Source organism: Mixophyes fleayi, chromosome 4 (genome assembly GCF_038048845.1).
Source record: "Mixophyes fleayi isolate aMixFle1 chromosome 4, aMixFle1.hap1, whole genome shotgun sequence".
Taxonomy (NCBI): Eukaryota; Metazoa; Chordata; class Amphibia; order Anura; family Limnodynastidae; genus Mixophyes; species Mixophyes fleayi.
The window spans coordinates 159,229,266-159,255,743 of NC_134405.1; the positions used below are offsets into that span (position 1 = coordinate 159,229,266).

At 35.4% G+C, this 26,478-nt stretch overlaps 1 protein-coding gene across 1 annotated transcript in view; it reads left to right on the plus strand.

Moving 5' to 3' along the window:
• SEMA3E (semaphorin 3E) overlaps positions 1-23,742 on the plus strand; it is a 111,997-nt gene extending 88,255 nt beyond the window's left edge. The window contains exons 6-17 of the mRNA XM_075208695.1: positions 4,054-4,173; positions 5,176-5,315; positions 8,206-8,320; positions 9,663-9,732; positions 11,398-11,542; positions 12,283-12,505; positions 12,779-12,870; positions 13,780-13,821; positions 14,410-14,576; positions 15,235-15,302; positions 20,427-20,566; positions 22,481-23,742. Coding sequence (XP_075064796.1) covers positions 4,054-4,173; positions 5,176-5,315; positions 8,206-8,320; positions 9,663-9,732; positions 11,398-11,542; positions 12,283-12,505; positions 12,779-12,870; positions 13,780-13,821; positions 14,410-14,576; positions 15,235-15,302; positions 20,427-20,566; positions 22,481-22,936 — 1,778 coding nt within the window. The 3' untranslated portion in view covers positions 22,937-23,742. The remainder of the gene's footprint in view (positions 1-4,053; positions 4,174-5,175; positions 5,316-8,205; positions 8,321-9,662; positions 9,733-11,397; positions 11,543-12,282; positions 12,506-12,778; positions 12,871-13,779; positions 13,822-14,409; positions 14,577-15,234; positions 15,303-20,426; positions 20,567-22,480) is intronic.
• Positions 23,743-26,478: the final 2,736 nt, after the last annotated feature.

The window sequence follows — 26,478 nt, forward strand, 5'->3', positions numbered from 1 at the left end:
TCCCTCTGTAAGCGTGAGTAGTTGTATATGCAGGGTGTGACTGAATCTGTATACAGACACAAGTCTTTTTTGTGGGCATGCACAGTTGTGAAATTCATATTTTCACTATCTGAATGGACATGTGTCTAACTCTACATGAGGCCAAACATGTTATTTTGAGAACAAATCAATATTATTGTCAATGTATATTAATTTAATTATCATTATTTGTCTCAATAAAGGATTATAAAGAGTTTTCAGCTACAGTGCATTGAGGTGCCTAAGTCCATCTACTGATTTCATAGGTTTATGTATGTGCTAATAGTAATGTAAGCTTGCCACCTAGTGGCTACTTACATTAGTAGAATCAGGATATATTTCTTAACCTAAAAGAACATTGGTGAAGTTGTGGGTACATTAATTCTGTAGGTATGCCATAATGAGCCACAGAATTTCAAAATGTTCCATATGCATCACTTTATATGAAAAGTCATTTATTCCTTATTGGATAAGGGACAGATATGTAAAGTTTAATATTTATTTATTGTCATCCTTAATAACTGGTTCTGCTCTAAGCTTCAATTTTGCCATTTTGTAAAATGCTACCGATAATTAAATAAAAAAATTTATGCAAAGGTCACCTTTCTATCTTCTGTAAAGTCTGTAAAGTACAGTGAGCTGAATCTGTTTCACTATTTGTATAAATACCATATTTCTTGGGGGGTATTTTAAAATGTATTTACTATTTTATAACTACATATTAACATTTAATATGTAAAGGTAATTTACCTATTAATATATATATATATATATATATATATATATATATATATATATATATATATATATATATTGTTATATATATATTGTTATTTATAAGAAGTGATGGTTTATTTTACTAGGGAATTATTTCAACCAATCAAAATAAAAATATCAAAATAAAAGACAGCTTTCTATTAATTAAATGAAAAAACACCCCAAACAATAATGAACTATCGATCATGTCTGGGTCTCCCCAGCCATTGTCCAGTCCTTTGGTGTCACCAGCATTCAGTGCAGCAAGAGGGCACCATCTTGGACTACAGGTACGCAAGCACATGCCATAACTTCCCCAGGGCTATTTAAACCAGCTGATGCTCCAGTATGGTGCCAGATCCTCATGTCTAAGTTAGCTCCTACTACTCTGACCTTTTGGCCCCCTTTCTCCTTTGCATTCCTGGCAATTCTCCAACATTAGCTCCAGTATATTCCTGGTATAATCATCTATCTAGTGCATTCCTGGTATGATCATCTATTCAGTCTGTTCCTGGTATCACTATGTATCCAGTTTATTCCTGTTTCATCATCTAAACAGTTTATTCCTGGTATAATCATCTATCTAGTGCATTCCTGGTATCATCATCTATCCAGAGCATTCCTTGTATCATCTATTCATTGTGTTCCTGGTATAATCATCTATCCAGAGCATTCCTGGTATCATCATCTATTCACCCTGTTCCTGGTATCACTATCTATCCAGTGTATTCCTGGTATCACTATCTATCCAGTGTATACCTGATATCATCATCAATCCAATGTATTCCTGGTATCATCATTTATCCAGAGCATTCCTGGTATCATCACTTGTCCAGTATTGGCTTGGGGTTGCCTTTTCTGTGTATTCCTGGTATTGCTTCGGTATTTACTTCAGTGTATGTTCCTGACATTATCCTTTACCTCAGCTCCAGTATTTCCAGATAGTGTGTCCACTCGTCTTACTACTATGCTTTGGTGGTACTTACCTGCTGTTCATGTCTGGTACCTGCATGGAAGACCACTACCGTGCGTGGTGCTAGCAGCAAAGACCATACCTCTTCAGGGCTCCGTGGTGAAAACCTTTGCCGCATTAGACTCTGTACCTCCATAGCTGGTAAAGTCAAACCATACTGGCTTCCTTGATTCTGCCAGTGTGCCTCTGACATCTGGAAACTGCAATTGTCATCTATTCTTGGCAACATTACTCACACTCCATCAAGTTGAATGTAGGCTATTGGTTATTAATTGGTTGTTAATGTAGGTTATTGTTAAATTGTTAATGTAGGCTATTGTTTATTAATTAATTGGTTGTTAATATAGGTTATTGTTAAACCACAGATAATTGGTAGTATTGAGCTCCAGGTGATGACTTGGCTTTCAAGTATATTGAGTTTTTTTATGTTTAAGCCATTACATTGTGGTTTTTGCTGTATGCTTTGGGTGATTCTCCTGCTGTAATATAAATCTTCGATCAAGTCTTAGGTCTCTTGCATACTGCAACAGGTTTTCCTCCAAGATTTGTCTAGATCTTGCTCTATCTATTCGCCCTCTATAATGACAATTGTTCAGTCCAGAAACAGAGAAATATCCCCATAGATTCTCCCACCACCAAGCTTCATGGATTACCAGGTAGGGATAGTGCTCTTGTGGTGCGATTAAAAAATAAGCGTAATTGAACCCTATTTCCGGGCGCTATGAGCATCATAATTGAATATACAGTCTGCGCATATAAATGACATGCATCAGTGCAGCGTGCACTGAATGGAGTTCCTCTGTAGTGCTCAGTTTCTTCAAGCATAGCACATACTGTTGTTGCCAAAATGTTAATTCTTGGTTTCATCAAACCATATCATTTTTTCCACGTGTAATATGAGCCTCCCTTGTGTTTCTGGCAAACTTTAATTTATTTTCATGCAAGTTTTCTTCAAGAATTATTTTCTTTTGGCTGCCTTCCCATAAAGAGCAGATTTGTGAAGCGCACAGTCTATTGGTGTCCAATAGTCCAATGGATCATTTTATCCCATCCATGAAAAACTTGAGATGGCCCAAATTAACATGTGTTCCATGTTCTTTTAATTTCTTTATGATGGACTCGACAGTGCTCTGCAGATATTAAAAGTCTTTAAAATATTCCAATATGATATTCCTCAGTGGTACGTTCCAATAATCTTTTCTTGGATTTGTTTAGATCTTCATAATGATGATTTTTTGTTTGGAAATGCACTAATCAACAGTGACATCACAGACAGCTGTACTTATTTTTAATTCAGGTTAATTCAGTTGAAACATTTTAATAGTACAATCAATTAATTATGTGACCTGTGAAGATACCTGATTGCTCTAGAGTTTATTTAGGTGTAACTTAGCAAAAAAGGGACATTATATAATACATTATTGTTTACATAGACTGTACATACATACACACACATTTGCAATACTACTGTGTGTTTAATTGTTTTAAAATAATATTTCACATAGATTCACAGATAGTGGATATATAGACATCCCTGAATCAGGTAGACCCTTTGACACACTGGTTATTATGCAGCATTAGTGCAGCAATAAAGGCCTTCTTCTGGCCATACACAGGCAAAAGTGGCCATTTGCCATTTAGGGCTAACTCTGAAATATCCTGATGTTGAGCACCTGGGTAGAAGATCATAAATTAGCATAGTGCCACAATGATCTAATACAGGGTCAGATGCTGTCATTACCCAACAGCATCTTCTGTCTCATTCCACATCCGTTGGCTCCCCATTAAATAGGAATTGGTGGGACTAGTGCCCCTACACAAGGCAGTTTGTTGTCAACAAGGTTTAAAATGGCATATTTGGCCATCTAAATCACATTATGCATGGACACCTTTATACTTAACTTATGTAACTGTGATAAAGGGAGTTTGTTTAGTGTGTTTTTTATGGAGTCCAGAATCTAATGTACAGAAAATATTTTGTACCACAATATGAATCGTATGTAAGCATGTGGGTACAATATTAGATGCATGATTGCGCTTGCTTGCATTCAGAAAGAAACAGCCTTATCCACTCAGTTTCAGACAGTTACTACTATCAAAGGGTACAATCTTTGCACCTCCCACAGATGCTGACATACTAATCTGTGCACATCCCCAAAAAATGTGCTAATTTGTGATAAAACAGATGCATTACATCACAAAAATCCAGTTAAATTATTGTTTATGTTAACCATTTGGTAAAAGAAGATACATTTTAGAATATGTGAATACAAGATAATAGATTCACATGTAAAACTTTATTGCAGGTGGTGAGCTATTTGTTGGCCTCTACAATGACTTCTGGGGAAGAGATGCTACTTTATTTCGGAGCATGGGACATCTGCCTCATATTCGAACAGAGCACGATGATGATCGCATTTTAAAAGGTGATTCAATAAAACAGTATGATACTGCCTTTAGTTAAATCAGTATCTGTTATTTTGCATAAGAGAAAAATGGTGAAGTTGTTGAGTACATTATTGTAGGTAATCCATTATGAACTTTTAAAATGTTTTTAGTTCAGAATGTGCAAAACATAGATCAAGCCGTTGAAAATAGTGTACAGTTAAAAAGTCTGGATGCTTTTTTTTAAAATTTAATACAATTATTTTTTTTTTAATAAACAGTAATAGAAATTGTATTTGCAACAGAATATCTCACACAAACAGAATGTAACAAATAGCACCTGTATCACACTTGTGTCAAATTGAATTTCTTGTTGGGTCAGGCACCATTGGTGGGTTGGGGATGTCAGTTACCTTCATTGTCCATCATAAGAAGTATGATGGATGTGAGCACTTGGAGATGGTAATGCAGTTGAGCAGAAGGTAATGATTGATGCTGTGACTGTCCTTGAGTTAATTGGGGGGTCACCCCTTGCATTAGTTTTCTTTAACCAGAATAAGTTGGGATGGATGACTGGGGTCTTCCTCAAAATGCAGTGTTACTTCGCGATTGTCAGTGAAGGCAATGATTGTATGTGTAGGCCGCCATTATTTGGAAGCCTCATACCACTGCTGCTCTGTACTGTCATATATAACAGGGAATGAGTTTGCAGTGTTTAAAATATTTGCACAATTGAAATGTTTGCATCTAGGAACAATTTTTTTTTATTTTTTACATGCAGTCTTTCTCTGGTGCCCTTTCTCACTGAGCTAAATGACGGAGAATGACCCTTCCCGATGTGGGATGTTCTAACTGACTTTAAATGTGTCCCTCCTACTTTACTTTAAACTGTACTAATGTTCTTGCAGTTTATTTTCATTTTAATTACATTTTTCTTTTATAGCAACTCTGATACTGCATTATAATAAAAATATATGCTGCTTATTTTTAGAAAAGGAAAGTGTAAAGTAAAACTAATGCCCATTCTGATTTTATTGTCTTAGAACCAAAGTTTGTAGGTTCCTATATGGTTCCAGACAATGAAGACAAAGACGACAATAAAATATACTTCTTTTACACCGAAAAAGCCATAGAAGGAGATGGAGTCCAAGCGATTTATTCTAGGGTGGGAAGAGTCTGTGCAGTAAGTGAAATTTCTCAACATATTACTTATGTAACATACAGTATTTCATAGAACTATGCTTTCTAGATGTTCCTATTTGGGCAATGAAAATATCTAACTTGGAATTATATTCAAAATACTTATTTACCTACCGTAAAGTGTCATGAGTAAAGGCAGTAGAGTCATCTTACTAAGTTTAGCCTCCAAAAGAAAGCATTGGGTGTTTTTATGGACTAAGGACAGATTATGATTAAGAATGAGAGTTTCCTATGTGTCTACTTTATGCAGAGGTAATTTTATCAAGGCATAATATATAACATTGTGCTGCACGATGTAAACTACTTACCAATTCTGTAACTTTGCCCATGACATACTTACTATATTTATATATATGCTCAGCATGAGTGGGTAGGGTTTTGCTTTTATTTTATTGTTAGTTTTCAGCTTTTCTCAGCCATTTACATATTTATTTGCCAAGATATGTGGACAAACGAGTCTTCAAATGGTGCTCTACAAGTGATTTATAGCAAGTTATTAACATGCAGTCTGGATATTTGTACAATGCAAATTCCCTGTTTCTACCTTCTTACCTGCCTTTTCTGTATTTTACCACTTAATCCTCATGTCAAGCACTTATCTAATTATGTTTTTCTGCATGGTTATGTTTAAGTACATACACAAATTTGATGACTTTTTTTCTTTGTTGTTGTTTTTTTTTATTTTGTATTCATTACTCACCGAACTTGTGAAGGTACTGTAAGAGCTATTGTCTTTGAAGTAGTCATAAGCATCTGGGCACAAAATGAGAGCTGTGGCATAAGTCAAATTAACACTGGACAAATTTGATGCCATTATGCAGCCCATATAGTGTTGTTTCGCCATGCATAATGTTTAATGTTAAACACGCAGCCATTGATAGGTTATATTTACAATACCATGCTTTGCTTTTGAGTCCATGGTGGAAGTGGGCTGGTATACAATGGTATGTCATACTGCCACTTCTCCTACTGCCTTCATTGTAATGTTATACAGTGGTGGAAGAGGGCTGGTATACAGTGGTATGTCATACTGCCACTTCTCCTGCTGCCTTCATTGTAATGTTATACAGTGGTGGAAGAGGGCTGGTATACAGTGGTATGTCATACTGCCACTTCTCCTACTGCCTTCATTGTAAAACAATCACATTCCATTCACTTACATTTCCAATACAGTCGCTTCAACCACTGGTTTGAATTAGGGTAAATATATAAGGTTGCAGTGAGCGCCTCAGTCTACCTTGAAAGACAGATGCTTCTGATAATAGTCAAAAAACTTTTATTTTTAATTAATTAATTGGCAGTATCTCTAGACTAATGAGAGCTTATTGTAAGTTACTTTTAGTAGACAACATTAGTTGAATGGCGGAGACCTACTGCTGGAGTCACCTCTGCTCAGACCACTGATGCTTAATAAAAAAAATAAAAAATGACAGGGTACCCCCTACCCAGAACCTCAACACCAGACAGCCTGTGCTGACTTCCACTGTAACAGGGAAATCATGAACTGAGGTGGGGGAAACTTGGTGAGCGCAGGGCTGGTGAGCCTGCAAAGATAACGTGCTATCCTGAAGGTAGCAGCAAGGTGCTGAAAAGTAGGTTAGTTCCCTTAGACCCCTGCCCATCATTATCTGTTATTATTGTCTTGTATTTATAAAGCGCTGACATACTACACAGTGCTGTACACTGAGGGACTCTTAACATAAACAAATTTCATACAATGATATGAAACAGAAGGTAAAGATGTTCCTGCCTACATGAGCTTACAATCTAAGAGGTTTGAGAAACACTTGATACATAACTCAGCGGAGTAACAATTGCAGCTGCTGGTTGGGAAAGTGTTTGTGTTTATTGTAAGGCAGCAGCTTTATCAGTCACCAATCATATAGCAGTCAGTGGTGACTGGCATCGCTGTGCTGCTACCAGTAGATCATCATGGTGGGAAAGAGGAGAGACAGTGGAAGGTGGAGATTAGAAACAAGAACCAGTCACTGTAAACCTATTAAAGCAGTCAGCTACTGTCCTCTTCTGGTTCTAGGAAAGGATTTTGCATTCGCTGAACTGAAATGGTAGTCAGTAAACCTTCTTAACAACCTCATCCTTGGTGTAATGTTACTCCTCAGCACTGCCTGGTAATTTCCCGCTGGCAGCACAAATGTTTCACTTTTTCACATTTGTGATAATATGATTATGTGGGAGGTAAGACTCAAACCTGATCTAAAACGCAGCTGTCACTAACTGCTGCTCACATGCCACTCGTGTACTTTGCTATTTCCCACTTTTTGAGGAATTTGGCTAAGTGGTTAGCACTTGTCTGTGTGTCTGTCTGTGTTTGACAGTGTGTGTGTGTGTGTGTGTGTGTGTGTGTGTATGTGTGTGTGTGTGTGTGTGTGTGTGTGTGTGTGTGTGTTAGGGAATTTAGACTGTAAGCCCCAATGGGGCAGGGACTGATGTGAGTGAGTTCTATGTACATCGCTGCGGAATTAGTGGCGCTATATAAATAAATGGTAATAATAATAACCTCTAGTTGGCAGGTATCCTGCAAAAGTAGTTACTTCAAATTAAACTAAAGCAACACCCTTTATTTCTATTGAAGTACCTCATGTTAGAAACCATGTTCTAATGACTTTAATAAAAAAAAAATAAGCATTCAACCTCATTGCATTGTACTCTACACACAAAAACTTTTCTAAAAGTGTTCCAGAAAGTTGCAGGTCTGTGGGGTATTATATGCTTAGCTACATTATAATTGCGCACACAGATGTTTAGGTTCAATGTGCTCTCTTTGTGCTAATAACATGTTGATGGTCTTTAAAATTAGAATTAATATTTATTAACCATATATGGTTTTTTTTCGTGTGTTTGCTTACTTTTAGAATGACATTGGGGGTCAGAGAATGATGGTGAACAAATGGACCACATTTCTCAAAGCTAGACTGGTTTGTTCAGTTCCTGGACCACATGGGATTGATACACATTTTGATGAACTCGGTAAACAATTTAAAATCTATCACATTTATCAGTTTTAAAATGTTGCTCATTCCTAGCTGTGTAAATAATTATGTGTGGTGTTTTGTTAGTTTCACAATCTCAGCATGTCACTATTGTGTACAGTGAAAAAATGTGGTACAGGCGTCTGGGTGATAACATTCAAAGGGAGTTTAACTGAAAGTTGCACTAAGTGGTGCAAGAGGCTGACGATCAATGTGTCATGTGATAACTTAAAGTGCTAGAACCAATACCCTCAAAAGACTTTCTAGACATTCTAAAATCAATTATATATTTTTTTGTATAATTATTATTACATTTTGTAAATTATATCATTTTTCAAGTGCAGTTCTAGTGAAAAAAGTGCCTGCTCTCCAAATTTCATCTATGCTCCAAATTGGAGCAGAGATGGTGCAGGATTTCTGTGCAAGGAGGAGAGAATGGAGTTGTACAACAGGTCACATGGGTAATGATTAACATTACCATGAGTGCGCCCTGACTCTCTTCTGGTCACACCCCTAGCTGGTAGCCCCATAAAGTAGCCGTCTGAAGCAAATATGGAGGAAAGAGTGGGAATGCGCTGCTCTTTCCTCTGGATCTGAGAGAAAGCAGTACATTCAATATGAGAATGGCCAGATATACAATCTCTATATCATGGATTACAGTGACACTTTCTACACTTGTTGCAAGCTTAATGTATAAAATATTATACCATTTATTATTAAAAAAAACACCCAAATAAAAGTGTGTTTTGAGAGAGGTAAAACGTGTCTATGGCCAGAATAATGTAAAAGAGTATGAAATATATGCTTCCTTAAGCTATTCCTATATGCTGCCAAAATAAAACCCTGTTTGTCCTGAAGAAAGAAAAAAGTCAGTTCACTTGAGTGGAATAAAAAAAATATTTTTACATTAAAAATATAAAAATTAATATCAAGGATATGAAGTTTCCATTGGCATTTATATTGCCTTCAGATTTGTAGTTTTTTCAAAATGGATTCCATGACTAACATATCACTAATTGCAAAATGTATTTTTAAAAATAAGCCTAAAAGTACAAATTACTATTTAATTGCTGCAATATTTGAAAGAAAACAAGTTGCAACAGTACTTGACAGGGCACTGTGTGATCGCCAAGTAGAACAAACATTATTGTAGATAAAAGACACATAATACTGTAGCAATACATTTTACAAATTAATAAATCTACACAAATGAACTTGAACTCAAGATTGTAGAACATGTTTTGTCAGCATACTTTTCAAAATGATTGCCTATAATTGGAAGAAATGTAAATGCATGCTACCTATGTATTGAAGATATGTTCTGTTTTTCTCCAATGCAGAAGATGTTTTCTTGCTGCATACCAGAGATGGCAAGAATCCAGAGATATTTGCACTTTTCAGCACCACAAGGTAAGATATATAGAGAGAATAAATACACATTAAAAATAATTGGAAAAAGTCAAAGAATATGATTTGTAGTGGACAATAGTGCTTAGGCCATTTAAAAAATATTACTGATTTATGGATTGATTCTTCAGGTGAATTTCAATGAGTTGTGAGTTGAAAGGAAAAAAGAAATCAGGAAGGCAGGCTAAAATGGGTAAAACGAAGCTAAGCATCATCATCATCATTTATTTGTATAGCACCACCAATTCCGCAGCACTGTACAGAGAATATTTGTCATTTATATTCCCTGCCTCATTGGAGCTTACAGTCTAAATTCTCTGACACACACAGACTAGGATCAATATGTTAGCAGCCAATTAACATACCAGTATGTTTTTGGAGTGTGGGAGAAAACTGGAGCACTTGGAGGAAACCCACGCAAACACAGGAAGAACATACAGTACAAACTCCACAAAGATAAGGCCATGGTTGGGAATCAAGCTCATTACCCTAGTGTTGTCAGGCAGAAGAGCTAACCACTAAGCCATCGTGCTACCCAAACATCAGCTAATCCAAAATGAAGCAAATCTCACCAAGAAGCCACAGTAGTTGGCACAAGACCAAAACCAAGGAATAACATATAGGGTAAAGGGAACAGAGGTAATTACAGAAAAAGCCCCAGTAATAAACAGTATTTGATCACTTATGAAACATAAGATATGGTTATGCAACAAATTACCCCACAGCAATTAAACATATATAATAGCATAAGTATGTCCATGTATTTATATTGGATGCTTATACCAAGACCTCCTAACATGTAATTATATCAAAACTAAGTGTATATAAGCCTGGTGCCCTTGGGTGTCCATCCTCCATTGCACCCAAATAATTCATGGCCATTTTTGTTTTGTATCTACAAATTAATTTTTTATATATATATATATATATATATATATATATATATATATATATATACATATATATATATATATATATATATATATATATATATATCATCATGATAGTGAACATACCAGACAGTCTAGAAACACTTATGTGTTATAATTCTGATTCAGTGAGTCCTGGCATCTGATGGCTTGCAATGTATACAGGAGCAAGGGGGAAAAGGGTATGCTGTTTGTGTTTATCATATGGCTAACATACGTGAAGCATTTAATGGCCCATATGCACATAAGGAAGGACCATAAGTATGTCCATGTATTTATATTGGATGCTTATACCAAGACCTCCTAACATGTAATTATATCAAAACTAAGTGTATATAAGCCTGGTGCCCTTGGGTGTCCATCCTCCATTGCACCCAAATAATTCATGGCCATGTTTGTTTTGTATCTACAAATTATTTTTTTTTATATATATATATATATATATATATATATATATATATATATATATATATATCATCATGATAGTGAACATACCAGACAGTCTAGAAACACTTATGTGTTATAATTCTGATTCAGTGAGTCCTGGCATCTGATGGCTTGCAATGTATACAGGAGCAAGGGGGAAAAGAGCTTAAAAGAATCAGTCACATAGGTACCTCACAGTGATGATAGGTATCGAGTTGTATAAATTGTCATTTATGCCCCTATTTCTTCTTCAAAATATAATCTTTTACTACTAATAAGTTATACTAACAAACATGTATTTTGTTTTATTCAGCAACATTTTTAAAGGGTATGCTGTTTGTGTTTATCATATGGCTAACATACGTGAAGCATTTAATGGCCCATATGCACACAAGGAAGGACCAGAATACCATTGGTCAATGTATGAGGGCAAAGTACCTTATCCAAGGCCTGGATCGGTAAGTTTTTCTAGCATTACGTTTTTCAAACTTGCTCCAGATAATGTATTTGTAACTAGGTTCACAAAGTAGGTGTGCTACCTGCAAAACATAACAATAATTGTATACTATTTTGTTGTGCCTCCAGCTGAGCTAAATTATTCACTGTGGATTGCCATGACACATCAACCTAATACAGTGCCAAGCAGCAATCAAATTGCATGCAACTGCAAACTAAGCTATGAAAGCTCACGATTAAGCTTTCATTGTGGTGGTTTTATGGAGTTCTAAACTTGGAATTGTTCATGCCATAGTTGGGAGGATGAATTCATAACCATCCTTTTCATCATTGAATAAACATAAAAATAAGTATAAACAGAACACATTATTCTTAATTTTAATGGGGAATTAGTTTGTGACCTCTGTGGTCTAAAGTTAAAACTTTTGACAAGATTTCTATTTATCCCTTTTCAATTATGCAATTTAATTCATTGTCATATTATGCCTGGTTGGACCAGTTCATTCTGATAGTCGTCAACATAGTATATCAAATATGTGCTTGATACTAATAAATCCATATACAGTGATATATTTTAAGCTAATTGCATTTTTTTGTGATTATATTGATGGCCCCCTTCATGCTCAGCTTTGTGAGTTATGCAATTTCAATTTTAGACAAATCATGTTTCAGATAGTTGCCTTTCCTGGGCACATGATTATAATTAAATCATTAAATCTTCCTTTTGTTGTTTGCAATCTAGTGTGCAAGCAAGGTAAATGGAGGTCATTATGGATCTACCAAGGATTATCCAGATGATGCTTTACGCTTTGCTAGGAGTCATCCTCTGATGTATGAGTCTATTAAGCCTGTACATAAAAGGCCAATTCTTGTGAAGGTTGATGAAAAATACAATTTAAAACAAATTGCTGTAGACAGAGTGGATGCAGAAGATGGACAATATCATGTTATGTTTCTAGGAACAGGTAAAGGTCTAATTATATAAAGTCAATACTACCATGATGCCAAAAATTTTTTCTTTTCCTTTACTTGTTTGTTAAAAAAAGTAAATTACCATCTGGGACAAGGCCTTCAAATTCTTAGAAAATATTTTATTTAGCCAATTCTTTGTTTAATGGCAACTAACATTTTTATTTATTAAATATTTTTATGGCACATCTCCTGTTTCATTAATAGTTTTAATAGTTCATAGTTAAAAAGTGATATATTTCCTCTCTGCTTCTTTTGCTATGAATAAGACAATGGGATTGTACTGAAAGTTATTACCATTTACAACCAAGAAACAGAAACAATGGAGGAAGTTATTCTCGAAGAGCTTCGGGTATTTAAGGTAAGTTTATTTTAATAATTAGTTGTGATTGCAAAATTGCTTTCTTTTTAATTGTCTTTGCATTTAAAGTGTGCTGTGCATTTGCCATCATGATTTTCTATTTTCTGTTTCAACACTAGTATATAAAAATTACATTACACTATGCTATGTGTTCTTCAAATAATTGCTTTTTTGACTATTTAATTGCTTTTAATTGCTCATCTTAGTGGTTGAATTGGGCTGGTATACGGTGCTATGCCATACTGTCACTTCTACTGCCTTGATTGTAGAAGTATCAATTTGCTTTCACTTACATTTTCCATACCGCCACTTCTAAATTTCTATACCGGCACTTCTAAATTTCCAGTTAAACAACTGAGTTACATCATGTGGTTTCTTATACCAGTGGCAATAAAGAAGGAAACTGATTTAGTAGACAATGTGATAGTTTAAAAAGAAAAAAAAGGTTCCTACCTTTGTAGCCTTAGGGTAGAGGGGTACAGGAGGAGAAAATATAACCACAACAGTTGCTTTCTTTAACATTCATTCAGCAAGTCTACAATGCCATTTCATGCCTAATGTTTTTTTTAGAGAGTGTGTATTTGATTTCTGTTTGTGTTGCTTTACATGCACAAAATGAGAAAGTACAAAGATACATGGCCCAAACTAGGATCATTTATCCCTATGACTATGATGTTCTGTAATAACTGTCACTGGTCATACTGTTATGCTTGTTGTTTACTACTTAATCAATTTCTATGTGTTTCCCCACAATTCATTCATTATAATATAATTTGTCCTTTAGACAGGCCCTCCTTAATCTTCTGCTTCAATGTGATTGTATGCAACTTGTCTGTAACACAATTAGCTCTGCTTAAATGTTGGCGCCTTATATATAAAGGATAATTATTATATTTTTTTTCATTTCAGGTCCCTGAACCAATTGTTTCAATGGAGATTTCAGCAAAAAGAGTATGTGTTTATAATCTATCTAAAAACCAAAATGTATACAAGGTTGAACAAAATTATATTTAAGATGGTTAATTTTCAAAATGAGGTTTCCTGGTTTAATGGCATTAAGACACCCTACTACGCCCAAATGTCCTATTCAAACTTTTCAGAAGCGTTGCTAACAAAAAAGATGTGAGTTCACCTAACAGAAAAGAATGGCTCTGTACTGAGCAAGGTTCTACAGAAAACGATTATAGATAAGTGATGACTGACCTTGTAATATAAACCTTTTTGCCATATGTCAGTGCACCATCATTATCTTTCCTACCCAGTTTGTATGTGAGAAAAACACATTTGTTTTTAAAAGTGATCAAAAGTCCCTAGTAAGAAACCAGTTTGTATATTTAAACAGCTTGCTAATATACACAAACTGAATAAGAAATTGTGCGATATCAAAGATAAATTGGTTTTCTTCAGTTATCATGATAGAAAATGAATATCCCATTAAACACCTCTGATGCTAAAATAGTTGGAAGTAAGTTAGTAAACTTAATTGTTTACTTGCTTTATTTAAGTACTTCTTTGTTTTGTTTATGTTTGCTTTTACAGCAGCAACTGTACATTGGGTCTAAATCTAGTGTTGCTCAAATAAAGCTTCACCAGTGTGAGATGTATGGTACAGCTTGTGCTGACTGCTGCCTGGCTCGTGATCCCTACTGTGCATGGGACGGAATGTCCTGCTCCAGGTATTACCCCTATGGAATACACTCTAAAAGGTAGGTGCACAAGAATAACAACTATGTAATAAAACGTTTTATAAAAATTGCAAACTGACCTGATCCTGCTGCTGTGCCAAAATGAGTACACACATAAGCAGATAGCCGTTATCTTCTGATGCATTTTCAGCATGCCCAATATAGACAAGATCAGTTTTGAGAAAATTATTATAGTACACCATGCTGTTTTTGGTGCGGTCTGCATAGCAATATTGTGCCAATTGACCGCTAACATTGCAGCGGGTCTCACCATACATAAAACTTTACCAATCTTGTTGAATAGAGTCCCTATAATGTTTATTTAATGGTGTGTCGAAAATAACGCAAGCATTCTATAATCCATAGCAATGAATCAGAGATGAACTTTCATGAATATAACTAAATTAGTCTCACTAAATGTTGAATGCTAAGATATATATATATATATATATATATATATATATATATATATATATATATATACCATATATATATGCAATTTACACCAAAGTTATTAAACAAGCCTTCAAATGATGATTCATAACAATTAACTTGATATGAATCATAATCATCTTGAATACAATTATAATGAAAACAATTAAAAACAATGTATTTCAACATCCAGTCCTTTACTTATGATACTTTGATGATGCAGTAATAAATGTATATACTTTGACAGACGGTTCAGAAGGCAGGATGTTCGGCACGGCAATGCGGCTCAGCAGTGTTCAGGGCAATATTTTAATGGTAAGTTGCTTTGCACAAGTTTACACTATCCGTAAGATGTAAGTTGTAGCTCTTAGATGTAATACACATGAGTATTTAAAATTAATGGCTGTTTATAGCTTGGTATCATAATGGCAAAACATTAATCTTCTCACTGCATTTATTTGATGACATAATTTCCTTGCTGAACCATGTATTTTATTGTTGTCTATGGGGACAGCTAAGATGGCATGACACAGAGATCAGTGGATGTCTGTGCTGCACTATTTCCCTGGTAGGATGTTGGGAACTCAAGTCAAGAAAACACGCGTGTGGACATATAAGTTTTCCTCATAATTGGCTTAACCTAACTAATTGTAACCCATGTTTGCAGTAGAATATTCCTGCTTTGACATGTTGTATCTACTTTCTCTTCCACTGTGTAAGCACTTTATTAATAGGCATGACTGCTTCAAAAATTCTAAGCTACTATAAGAAACATGTGATTATAATGCACTGTGATCATTAGTGAATAGTAATTAAAGTGTATTTGTAAAAATGCATTAAATAGAAAGTTGCTGAAAAGATGCATTTCATAATGATGAAATGATTCATTCAGAATTGTGTTTTGAGATCATATTTAAGAGGGTACTTACTGCCTTATTTAACAGATGGTGTTGCTTTTTTGGGGTAGTCAAACTGGGGAACCCCTGTCCATTATAAATGGGACAAGGACCACTGAGGTAGCATAGTTGTCACTCTGTGGTTAATGTTAATTACTCCAGCCCCATAGCCCAAGGTTGTTGACAAAATCCTAGCACTTTTTAGACCGAGGATGGTACCTTCATGAAATTATTTGCATCCTCTGCCGATAGAGGCTCCAGTAATGTGCTGACCTGACCGGGACTGGTTTTCAGTATGTCAGAGTCACCCCGTGTTCATTGTCTTCCTGTTATAGTGGGGACCATCCCAGGCTGAAGAAAAGAGTAGAGTACTTTTTTAATTTTTGTTTTATATATTATGATTTTATAATAAAAGAGCATTATGTGTGGGGATAATTTTGTGTGGTGTATTACATTACTTGTAGAGCTGCTCTAAATGTGCTTCTCTGCTTCATGGGTCCCATTTAAGTAAAGGACCAAAACTAATGTCCCTAAGCCTTTAACGGAAAATTACATCTCTAGATTCATCTTAATAGCAAGCTTCACAAACAAAAGTGACACGTATAATAAAAACGGTCCCAATGTTCCCTAACACTTATCATTTATTTAAGCCATAAAAAAGGCTAAACCAAGCAGTTAGTTTAGGAGAAAAAAGGTATAGATTATTTCATTGAAAGTGTTGGCAGTATAGTGGTAGGAGGTTGGACTTGACATTGTCATTTACACTTTTGCACTGTGCACATCCATACGGTATGAGAGAAGCTGTGTACCTTGATGTGCGTTGGGAAAACTATCCAGGTACACTATTGCACAACCAAGGTATTTTCTACATACTTTGGTTGTGCTTTGTAAATGATCTACAATGAATGCACATGTTTGAGAACCAATGCAGAAACTGATTTTCCCTTTAGTGGAACAACTCATGAACTTTCTGATCCTATACATGACAATCAGATTAATTTCATAGCTCACTGATCCCTAAGTGTTTAATTTGACAATTCTAACTTATGATAGATTCCTTGTAAAAAAAGGCATCCAAGGTATTTTTAAACCCACCAATTGTTTCTGCCATTACTAACTCCCCTGGGCAGTGAACTTCACAGTCTTTTTCATCTCATGACTTCCTTAAATGCACAGTTATCTACCACCTCTGCCAAAAACCCCAAACACCTATTCAACACATTTATATCTCTTAGTTTAACTTCCATGCTCATCCCTCCAACCTCCATCACTGCCAAAAATCGTCCTACTTCATGGTCAATATTTATAAAATCCAATGAAAAGGAGTATCTTCTTCCCAGAGCAACAACCAAATGAAGATGTAGTACCTACCCTCTCCCGCTCTACTAATTGTCCTCTTGACCCTACACACTCACAAATTATACGATCCCTGTCTCCTGTGCTCATCTATCCTTCTTAACTAACACCTGTAATCTCTTCTTCTCCATTGGTATATTTCCATCATTATTCAAGAATACAGTTATTGCTCCTGTTTTGAGAAAGAGAAATTATGAAGCAAACTCTTACCCAGGTTACTGTTATATATCTCAACTTCCTTCCCTTCCAAATTTCTTGAGACGCTTGCCTACATTCACCAAACACAACTTATTGGCTAGGCTTTTGTGCCCAACATTCCACTTAGATTGCACTGATTAAGGTAGTCAATGAGTTGCTCATGTGAGGATCTGCCACAATACCGGCTAAAGACAACAGTTGGCAGTGAACAGGCAACACTGACAACTTCACATTTCTTTTCACTTACTGCACTCAGCACTTTACTGAAGGTCAAGTCACATAAGACTAAGAGAACTCATCTGCATGCAGCCTTTGAAAGTCACTCACTCCTACCAATGTCCTGCTCTACTCCCTGAAATTAAATCCTTGTATAACAAGACTTTCTCTCAGCCTGCAACTTTCAAGTATTTACAGAAAACTCACTTATTTTGTCAAGCTTATCAAATTCCCAAACCACCTTTTTAACCTCTCTGGGCTATTCTACCTGATGATTACCTCCCCTCTATACATAGTTCACTCAAAATTTACATTTATTCTTTCTCTTCTGAAACAACCTTCTGGACCTCCAAACCAACTTTCCTGTGATTAATTAGCCCCACTATGCACTTTTCCCATTGTGATCTGGCTGGACCAGTATGCAATCTGTGCCACTTAATCTCATGTATCTAGCTTCTATATTCCTATAGCTTGTAAGCTTGTGAGATCTTACCTCTTTCTTTGTTATCACCCATCCTTTTTATTACTGTACTTCTTCTCAACTGTACAGTGATACCGAATATACTGTAATAATAACAATAACCTTCGATATTCACTGCCCAGGCATGATTCTCATCCATCCATTTCAGTTATAACCACTATATCGTAATTTTTTTCCAGTAATAGTTCTAGTTCCCCTATGTTGTTTGTCACTGTACATATGAATATTTTGTTGCCTCTCTTATTTTTCAGCATCCCCTTATGGCCTCACCTTCTTAAACCCATCACATATTATTCCCACATTTATCCAGTATAAGTCCTGTTCCCAGGGTGCACAATTTGCCCACTACTTTGCCCTCCCCAAAAACCTAGCTTAGAATTTCCTCCAGCCATCTAACCATCTTTTCCCTAGCATACATGCACCGTACCCATTGACTTGCAGTTCATTCCTACAGTAGAATATGACGATGACAGCTAAATCAACACAGTTCTGAATACAATCCAAAACTTTTTACTACACCAAATTCTTAACCATTTATTAACCTTCCTAAATGTCTGTTCTCTCTGGTGTAGCATATGGCGCAGGTATTTTAGAAAATACTACCTTTGTCGTCCCCACCTTCCACTGACAGCCTAAATCCTTGAAATAATTTTTAAAGCATTTTCATAAATTTAAAGTTGTTAATGTGTACTTAGACTGCTGGGTCCTGCCCAACTCCACCAACAATCAATCAACCCATCCACAATATGCCAGTCCAAAGCATCTGGAAGACATCAAACTGTCGTATATAGATTTGACAACAGATTACTCTATTTCTCCTCCTAATACTGTAATTGAGTCCAGTCCCACAATCACCTGTCTGACATTTACTGAACTCATATTCCTTTCTTTACAGAAACAGTCTTTGTCCTTGTTTCTACAGGAAGTATTCTGCTTCAGCAATTCAGATGATTTGACATATTTCCTGGTGTGTGACAAGTTAGGACTAACCTGTCTGACATTCCTTCTTCCCTCTGTTTTTCTGTTACCAGTATCCTATCTGCCATTCTCAGGATCTTGTTCTCCTATGTGTTCAACCCCAACTTAACTGGCCCTAATCAGTGCCTGTTGCATGTTGTCCATGGATTGCAGTTTATTTAGTTGCTTATATAGATCAATAACCTGGTTTTTCAAAAGAGCAACTCACACATCCTGAACAGCACTTTTCACCCCTCTAGAAGTGCATACATAGAACAAGATGTACATTAGCAAACACTCTGTAAATTAGCACAGCACAGCTAAAATCTATAAAAATATTTTTCTATATATGTACACGTAAGGTAAATGTGATTTCCGCAACAGCTGTGCACACGAAAAGTCAGTTAGACTATATATATAAATTTCAACACAGGTCAAACCACTTGACCATAAGCAAAAATTCCAAATAAGAGAATATAAGGTTTTCCTTCGTCTTTGATTTGAACAGTTTCTGCAAATTCCTTTAAACTACAACAGCACATTTTCTACTGCTCGCACATCACGTAGATAACTGCCATATAAGTAATGCTCTTTGTGAAGCAACTGAAATTAACACCAGATTTTTTAATGCTAATGAAACATATCCCCCTCAAATAACTTTATTCAACTTCAACTCAGTTACAAGCACAATATCAAGCACAGATTAACAATACATATAGTTCAAATAAAAAATTGCCTTAAACTGCACTTACATCTGATAACAGGACTCCTCTACTACTCGCACAACTCACAAGATTAGCTTAATAAAGCTCATTACTAGATTTTCCTTGTCACAACAGGTCAGGTTAATAAAAAATAATGATCAGAAGTCGTTCACACAGATGGAACTAGATGCACGATCAAGCAGCCGTCTCTTCGCACAACAATAGTAGCCCATCTTTAACAGTCAAAGTGAATTCAATCATTTTATTTTTGTTGATGGGAATGAATGTGTGATGTCTAAAGAAGAACTTTGAGAGCAACAAGCAAGATTAAAATCAGCTCGAATGCAAAATAGTTAAAACAGATGCTGATAGCTGCAATTGATGTCCCCCTTATTGAAAAAAAAAAAGAACTCATGAACAGGAAAAATGTTAAATAATAAATAAATATATATATATATATATATATACGGAATGAACACATTTATTTTAGACAGACAGCACAGTCAAGTGATTATACCTTACATACATTTAAATATAACATATGGCTTTATCTGAGCCTGATTAATGTGTAGTTTACCTATATACTTTTCCAGATTGTTACCATGTAATAATTTACTTGTCGCCCTTCTAGGAGAAAGTCTGGGGAAGACAGAGGAGTACACACTGTATGGTGTTGAGCATAACACTACTTTATTGGAATGTATGCCTCGTTCTTTGCAGTCTAAAGTCATCTGGTTTGTTCAGAAAATGCATGAAACAAAGAAAGAGGAGGTAAAGTCCTGTCACAGTTTAACATGTAATCATCGCATACCCACCACATAGTAGAGGCAGTTATTTTCTAGGTTAATCCACTAATTCATGAGAATGCAGCATATCAATTCACTACTAGCACCATTGATCTCACCTAGGCACGTCATGACCAAATACCCATCATAGTGCACTGGTTCCCAGTGAACAGACAGGCTAAATGGTCATCAATATCTGTCTGTAGTGCATTTTATCTTGGGTGATTCATGCTCCAAATAAAAGAAGAAGAATAAATTAACTTAGCTTCTGTATGTGAGGTATATGTGCCCTTGTTATCACTTCTACAATTTAATTGATCAAATCATACTGCATTGGTAAGATTTGGTCCAGAGAACCATATTAGCATCCAATGAATGTATCTTATAAAGCGTCACAGTATATATGAATCTTTTAGCATACATTGCTATGTCTGTTTTTTTTATTTTCTCCCACTATGCATCTTCTTGTAATATCAATTGCTTCTAGTGAGCATAGGTTTTTAGCATCTCCATTTGCATACACTTTAGAAATTGGAAGATGTGTCACAAAACTGGAATTATGGCATTATACCATGTAAATCAAAGGGTTCTACACGTATTAATAAAATAAATTCAATAAACTAGCAATAAGTAGAATTTTACTATCTTTGCCTATTTATAAAAAAAGTCAGTGACTGTTTTAATGTTATCACTGGCTTTATTGACAAATTTCAATTACAGCATGCTATTTATTACATTGAGAAGAGCAGTCACTTGTAAGGGAATACTTAAATAACTTTACCTGGCTGGCAACAAGGGTGTAACTACCATAAATGCAGGGGTGCAGCTGCTATTGAGACCACAACTGAGGGGGGCAGCCATCCCGGTCAAAACTCCATATCTCACTAGTATGTGTACATACAGTAATAATTGGACACTTATCTTCAGTTTTGAACACAGGGAGATCATGTATGGTATCCGTCCTATTTCTTCATGTTGATGCAGTGTCCAATTATTACTGTATGTGCACATACTAGTGAGGAACTTTCTCACGCTCTTGTCCTACTGACACAGTAACAAAGTGTTTGTTCAATAGTGGACGGAACATCAGGGCACAATAAGATTTATACCAGTCTGACTTTTCCATAGATATCCACTACTAAGATCAACTTGTGAATCATCACATAAAGTGGATTTCATTCCAATCAAGGACAATCGAATAGACATTTGTCTTTGTATGCCCAGTATACTAAGGATTTATATAATCATTCTACAAATTGGAACTCGTTATATGTATCCATCTTTGGATGTTTGGGAACATTTTTGTCTTTGGAATCACAACAGTATCTTATTATTAAGATCAGTATTTATGAGATTATCAGTTTCAATATAATATTAGCAGGCGGCTCCATTCCAGTTAGCATATTTATATATTGTTTACATACTTTTACTTTATTTATTTATATTAAGTATTTTGCTTTAATATTATCTGTTTTTTGTATGCCTCATTAATATTATGGTTTATTAAATATTGTCTGACATACCAGCGGTTCCATTATTATTTTTGCATATAAAAGGAGTAACTTTGCACCTGGGCAAAACCATGTTGCATTGGATGGGGAGGTAAATTTAAAATGTGGGGACAGATTTATAATTGGGGTAGGGCATGTCCTTGACTAACTTTAAATTTCAGTGTAAAAATAAAACTATCATTTGTGTGAAACATGAAAAAAGTAGTATTTAACTTATGTGCAAAATATTAAACTAATTTGAACCCCTTGCATTGTAACATTGCTTGTCCCGGGGGAACATTTACTCCTTTTTTTTCCATACTTTCCTTAATAACTTAGGCCCATAGTAGATATGTGTGTTTGTAATCTATAAGGGTACTAATAGACTATTACCATTTTTGCTGTCTTAGGTGAAAACAGGAGAAAGAGTTATAATGACAGATTTTGGACTTCTTTTTCTAAAGCTACATAGAACAGATGCTGGGATGTATTTTTGTCAAACTGTTGAGCATACTTACGTTCATACACTCCGAAAAATTACTCTGGAAATTGTAGAAGAAGAGCGTGTGGACGATATGTTTAACAAAGAAGAAGAAGAAGAAACAGTAGTCCAAAAAATGCCATGTCCTGTGCAATCCAGCGTTTCACAGCCATCTAAACCATGGTACAAAGAGTTTTTGCAACTCGTTGGATATAGCAATTTTCAAAAAGTTGAGGAATATTGTGAAAAGGTATGGTGCACAGATAAAAGGAGAAAAAAGCTGAAAATGCCTCCAAACAAGTGGAAATATATTAATCCACAAGAGCGGAAGTCACGTGGGAAATCAGAGCATCATCGTATGCCAAGACATATATCAGAACCATAAGTCTTCTGATGTTTCCTGCACTGTCTTTGACTGTAAAAGCAATAATTTACACAAGTGATAAAGAAAACAAGTACACTATATGTAATAAACCATTTTCTAAGTCAAAAGCATCTTGTACAATATCAACAACATACTGACCGAGTTACCCTTATGTAAATATTTTTATATATTTTATTATTGTTTGGGATTTAAAATGTGTCTACATCCGTAATTTTAATATGGGTGAATTGTATTTTTTAGTTTATGTGTTATATATTATTATCATTTATCTTTTTGTTTGAGAAAGCTTAGAATACATATAGTAAGCAATATATGGACAATAGCATACAAATAATGTTCTGTTTTGTAATGCTCTACTTTTTTCTTTAGCCATAAAATAGCTTGAGGGATGGAATAACTCTGTCATAGATAATACATGCAACAAGCAGCACACATGTTTTTTTTAAGTTATGTTATAGCTATGTGTGCATTTCCTCAATTGATTGAGTTATTTATTTCGAAATGGAATACTTTTAAAGTAAGTGATGTCGTGCAAATGAGTGTGGTCTGTTTCTAAGTTATATGCGATCAAACAAATGGATCAGTGAAGCATACTAGACAGAGACATATGATTAAAATGTGATAATTGTGTTGATATTGTAAATTCACTTTTTCTCAACAAATAAGAACAATATACTTTAATATTTTGTAAAGCAACGTTTTCAGTCATGCTTTTGTTCAGCTGATATTTTACAAGAAATCTATTTTTTCCCCACAAATTTTATGCACAAAATTTATTTTATAGCTGAAGGCTTCCAGTTTTCTTAAATTGTGCATCAATTGCTTAGTAATTAAAATAATAAAATAATAATGATACATTTTGGTGTATTCTATTCTTTGTATTGTATAAATCATTATATTTTTCACCAAAACACACCCAGATATCAGTAGTCTGCCAGATGAGCACAATGGTACATAAGCAATGGTTTCTGGTTAATCTTAGATTCATGATTCTGCTTATAAATTGCCATTTCATTTACATAAGGAGGAAACATCATTATTCAGATTTGGAATTAGGATATGTAGAATTGAGAATACAATCTCAATGGAGATAAGGTTAGTCATAATTAATAAAAAACAAAAACAAATGTGTAGAAAAGAGAATTAAAATAATTGGATAAGTTAGATACATTAGACATAAAACTAGTAAGTTGTACAATCACAAATATGAAATTAAAACCAGAGAATATTAGCACTAGCACTTGCCTGAGTCTGGAGGAAGTATAGACACTGTACTAGCTATTCAAAAATTGGTCACCCTGGCACCAATTTGTGATATGAACCCAACAGTATGCCTATACTATTATAGGGACAGAGGAGACCCTTCCCAAGCTTTGTCCTGGGAAATAATTGCCTAGGAATTGCCCTGACATGGCATAGTGGATGTTGTAAATAAGTCTGGCTCTGTGTGACCTCTCAGTATTCAGACAGAACTCATTATTGATTGGGATTATTCCTATGAAACTGCCTCCTATTCTGTGGATGACCAGTAGAAGTCACTGTTGGGACAGCACTGGCCTGCATTCCCAACAATCTGTCTTAGAACCTAGCCACTTACATTTCACAAGCAGAGCTGGTTAATTTCATTTGATCAATACTGAGAAAGAGCCCATACTTTCTACATGCATCTGTTTCAGACTTTTTCATTTTATTTTTATAGAACATTAGATAGGTATAACTAGTTCATCAATGTAACTATATCTGATGCTATTGCAAAGAGCCTTACAATTCCTTGTCAAGGGTATCAGTGATTTGTTAAGTAGCTTCAAGATGTTTTGAGGTTTCCTTGTAGTGACCAGAAAGCAATAAATCACTACATTGCAACTGGGAGAGGCAGGACTTAGTGGATGTGTCTTTTTCAAATGTATTGATTACATTGTTTATTTAACTTCTACCATTACACTTCATTATTGTTTTAATTATATTTCTAATTCTCGCACACAAAATGTAAAGATATTTTTCTGTAAAATACTTTTAATGTCATTATCTTTTGCTGTGAATTCAAATATCTAAATAAAAAAATTTTTTTTCCTTTGGGGCTGCTATGACATAACATAAAAATCCCTTTACAAAAATGTTTCTTTTTCCACTTTCTGAAAATCAAACGGGTTCCAGACAAATGTTCAAGAAGACAGAAACCTTGTCCACCCTCCCTCCACTAGATACAGGGATTCAGGAGAGGAAGGAGACTATTTATATTTCACTACTGGAGACTATTTTAGTTTCAGCGGCACCTGCAAAACAGCAGGCTCCTTTTCACTGTCTTGGTAGTGGAGGCAGAGTTTTGTGTGTGACTGCAGTTGTTTGTCTGGACCACCGTAGAAATATCAGAACCCCAGTTCTGCCCCGCCAAGCACCACCATGAAACAGAATAAATTGACATTGTCATCATCCTAAATCTACTTATTGACTATAATTCTGTAAACTGCAGAATTCACAAATACAGCTTGAAGGTTTCATCCCCAGAACTATGCACCTTTGCTAAATGTCCTGTTTAACTCCAGAATCCAATTCAAGCAAAATTATAATATTTTTGAGTTTCATATCATGATTAGAGATGCTCAGACTCGGTTCCTCGGAAACCGAACACACCCGAACTTAGGGGATCCAAGCTTTTTCGGATTCCAAAACGAGGCAAAACATCATTGTGATGTCGTCAGATCTCGGGAGTTTTGGAATCTATAAATACCACCCTCCACGGCGATCTTGCGCCAATTGAGAGAGGGATACAGAAAGGGTAGGATAGAGTGTAGAACAGTTGGGCAGGCAAACTTACAGAATTGAAAGAGGAGGGTGGTAGCATTGTTAAAGAAAGCTCCATTGCTAATTGTCATTACTGAAATACAAATATACTAGTCCTTGCAGGCTTTTTTTCTGAATTTGCACCAAAAAGTGTACGGTGTTATATATACCCAAAGACAAATGCTGTGTTGCTCCATTGCTAATTGCAGGCTAGCAGGCTTGTCTTCTGAATTTGCAGGCAAATTCTACTGCGTTATATAAGTAACAGACAAAGAGGAGTGCTCCATTGCTATGAGTCATTGCTGAAATACAAATAGGAGGGCTAGCAGGCTTGGTCTAAATCTCCAGTTACATTTTACTGTACCATAGCTCACTCAGAAACAGGAGAGGTGGCAGAAACAGAAATTGCAACTATAGGGCTGTCAGTATTCTTCAAAGTCTCCAGTGACATTGTATTGTGCCATAGCTCATACAGAAACAGGAGGGGTGACGTTTTTGTTGTCACTCTCCAGTCTCAGTCAGGATGATACTAAACCCTCTACCTCATGTGCTAAAGCCTATGTTCAAGTGCATAGTGGTTTTAAGTCAGGGAAACAAACATTTTAAAAAAAGCTTGTATCTTTTTTTAAAAAAAAAACCTCTCTAAAAAAGGTGAAAGTTTACTGTAGAAAAACATAAAATTGCCAAGATACCATTCTACCCAAAATATTACCAGGCATACCAGCATCAGGTAGCTCCCTTCTATTAGCTAGATTTCAGCA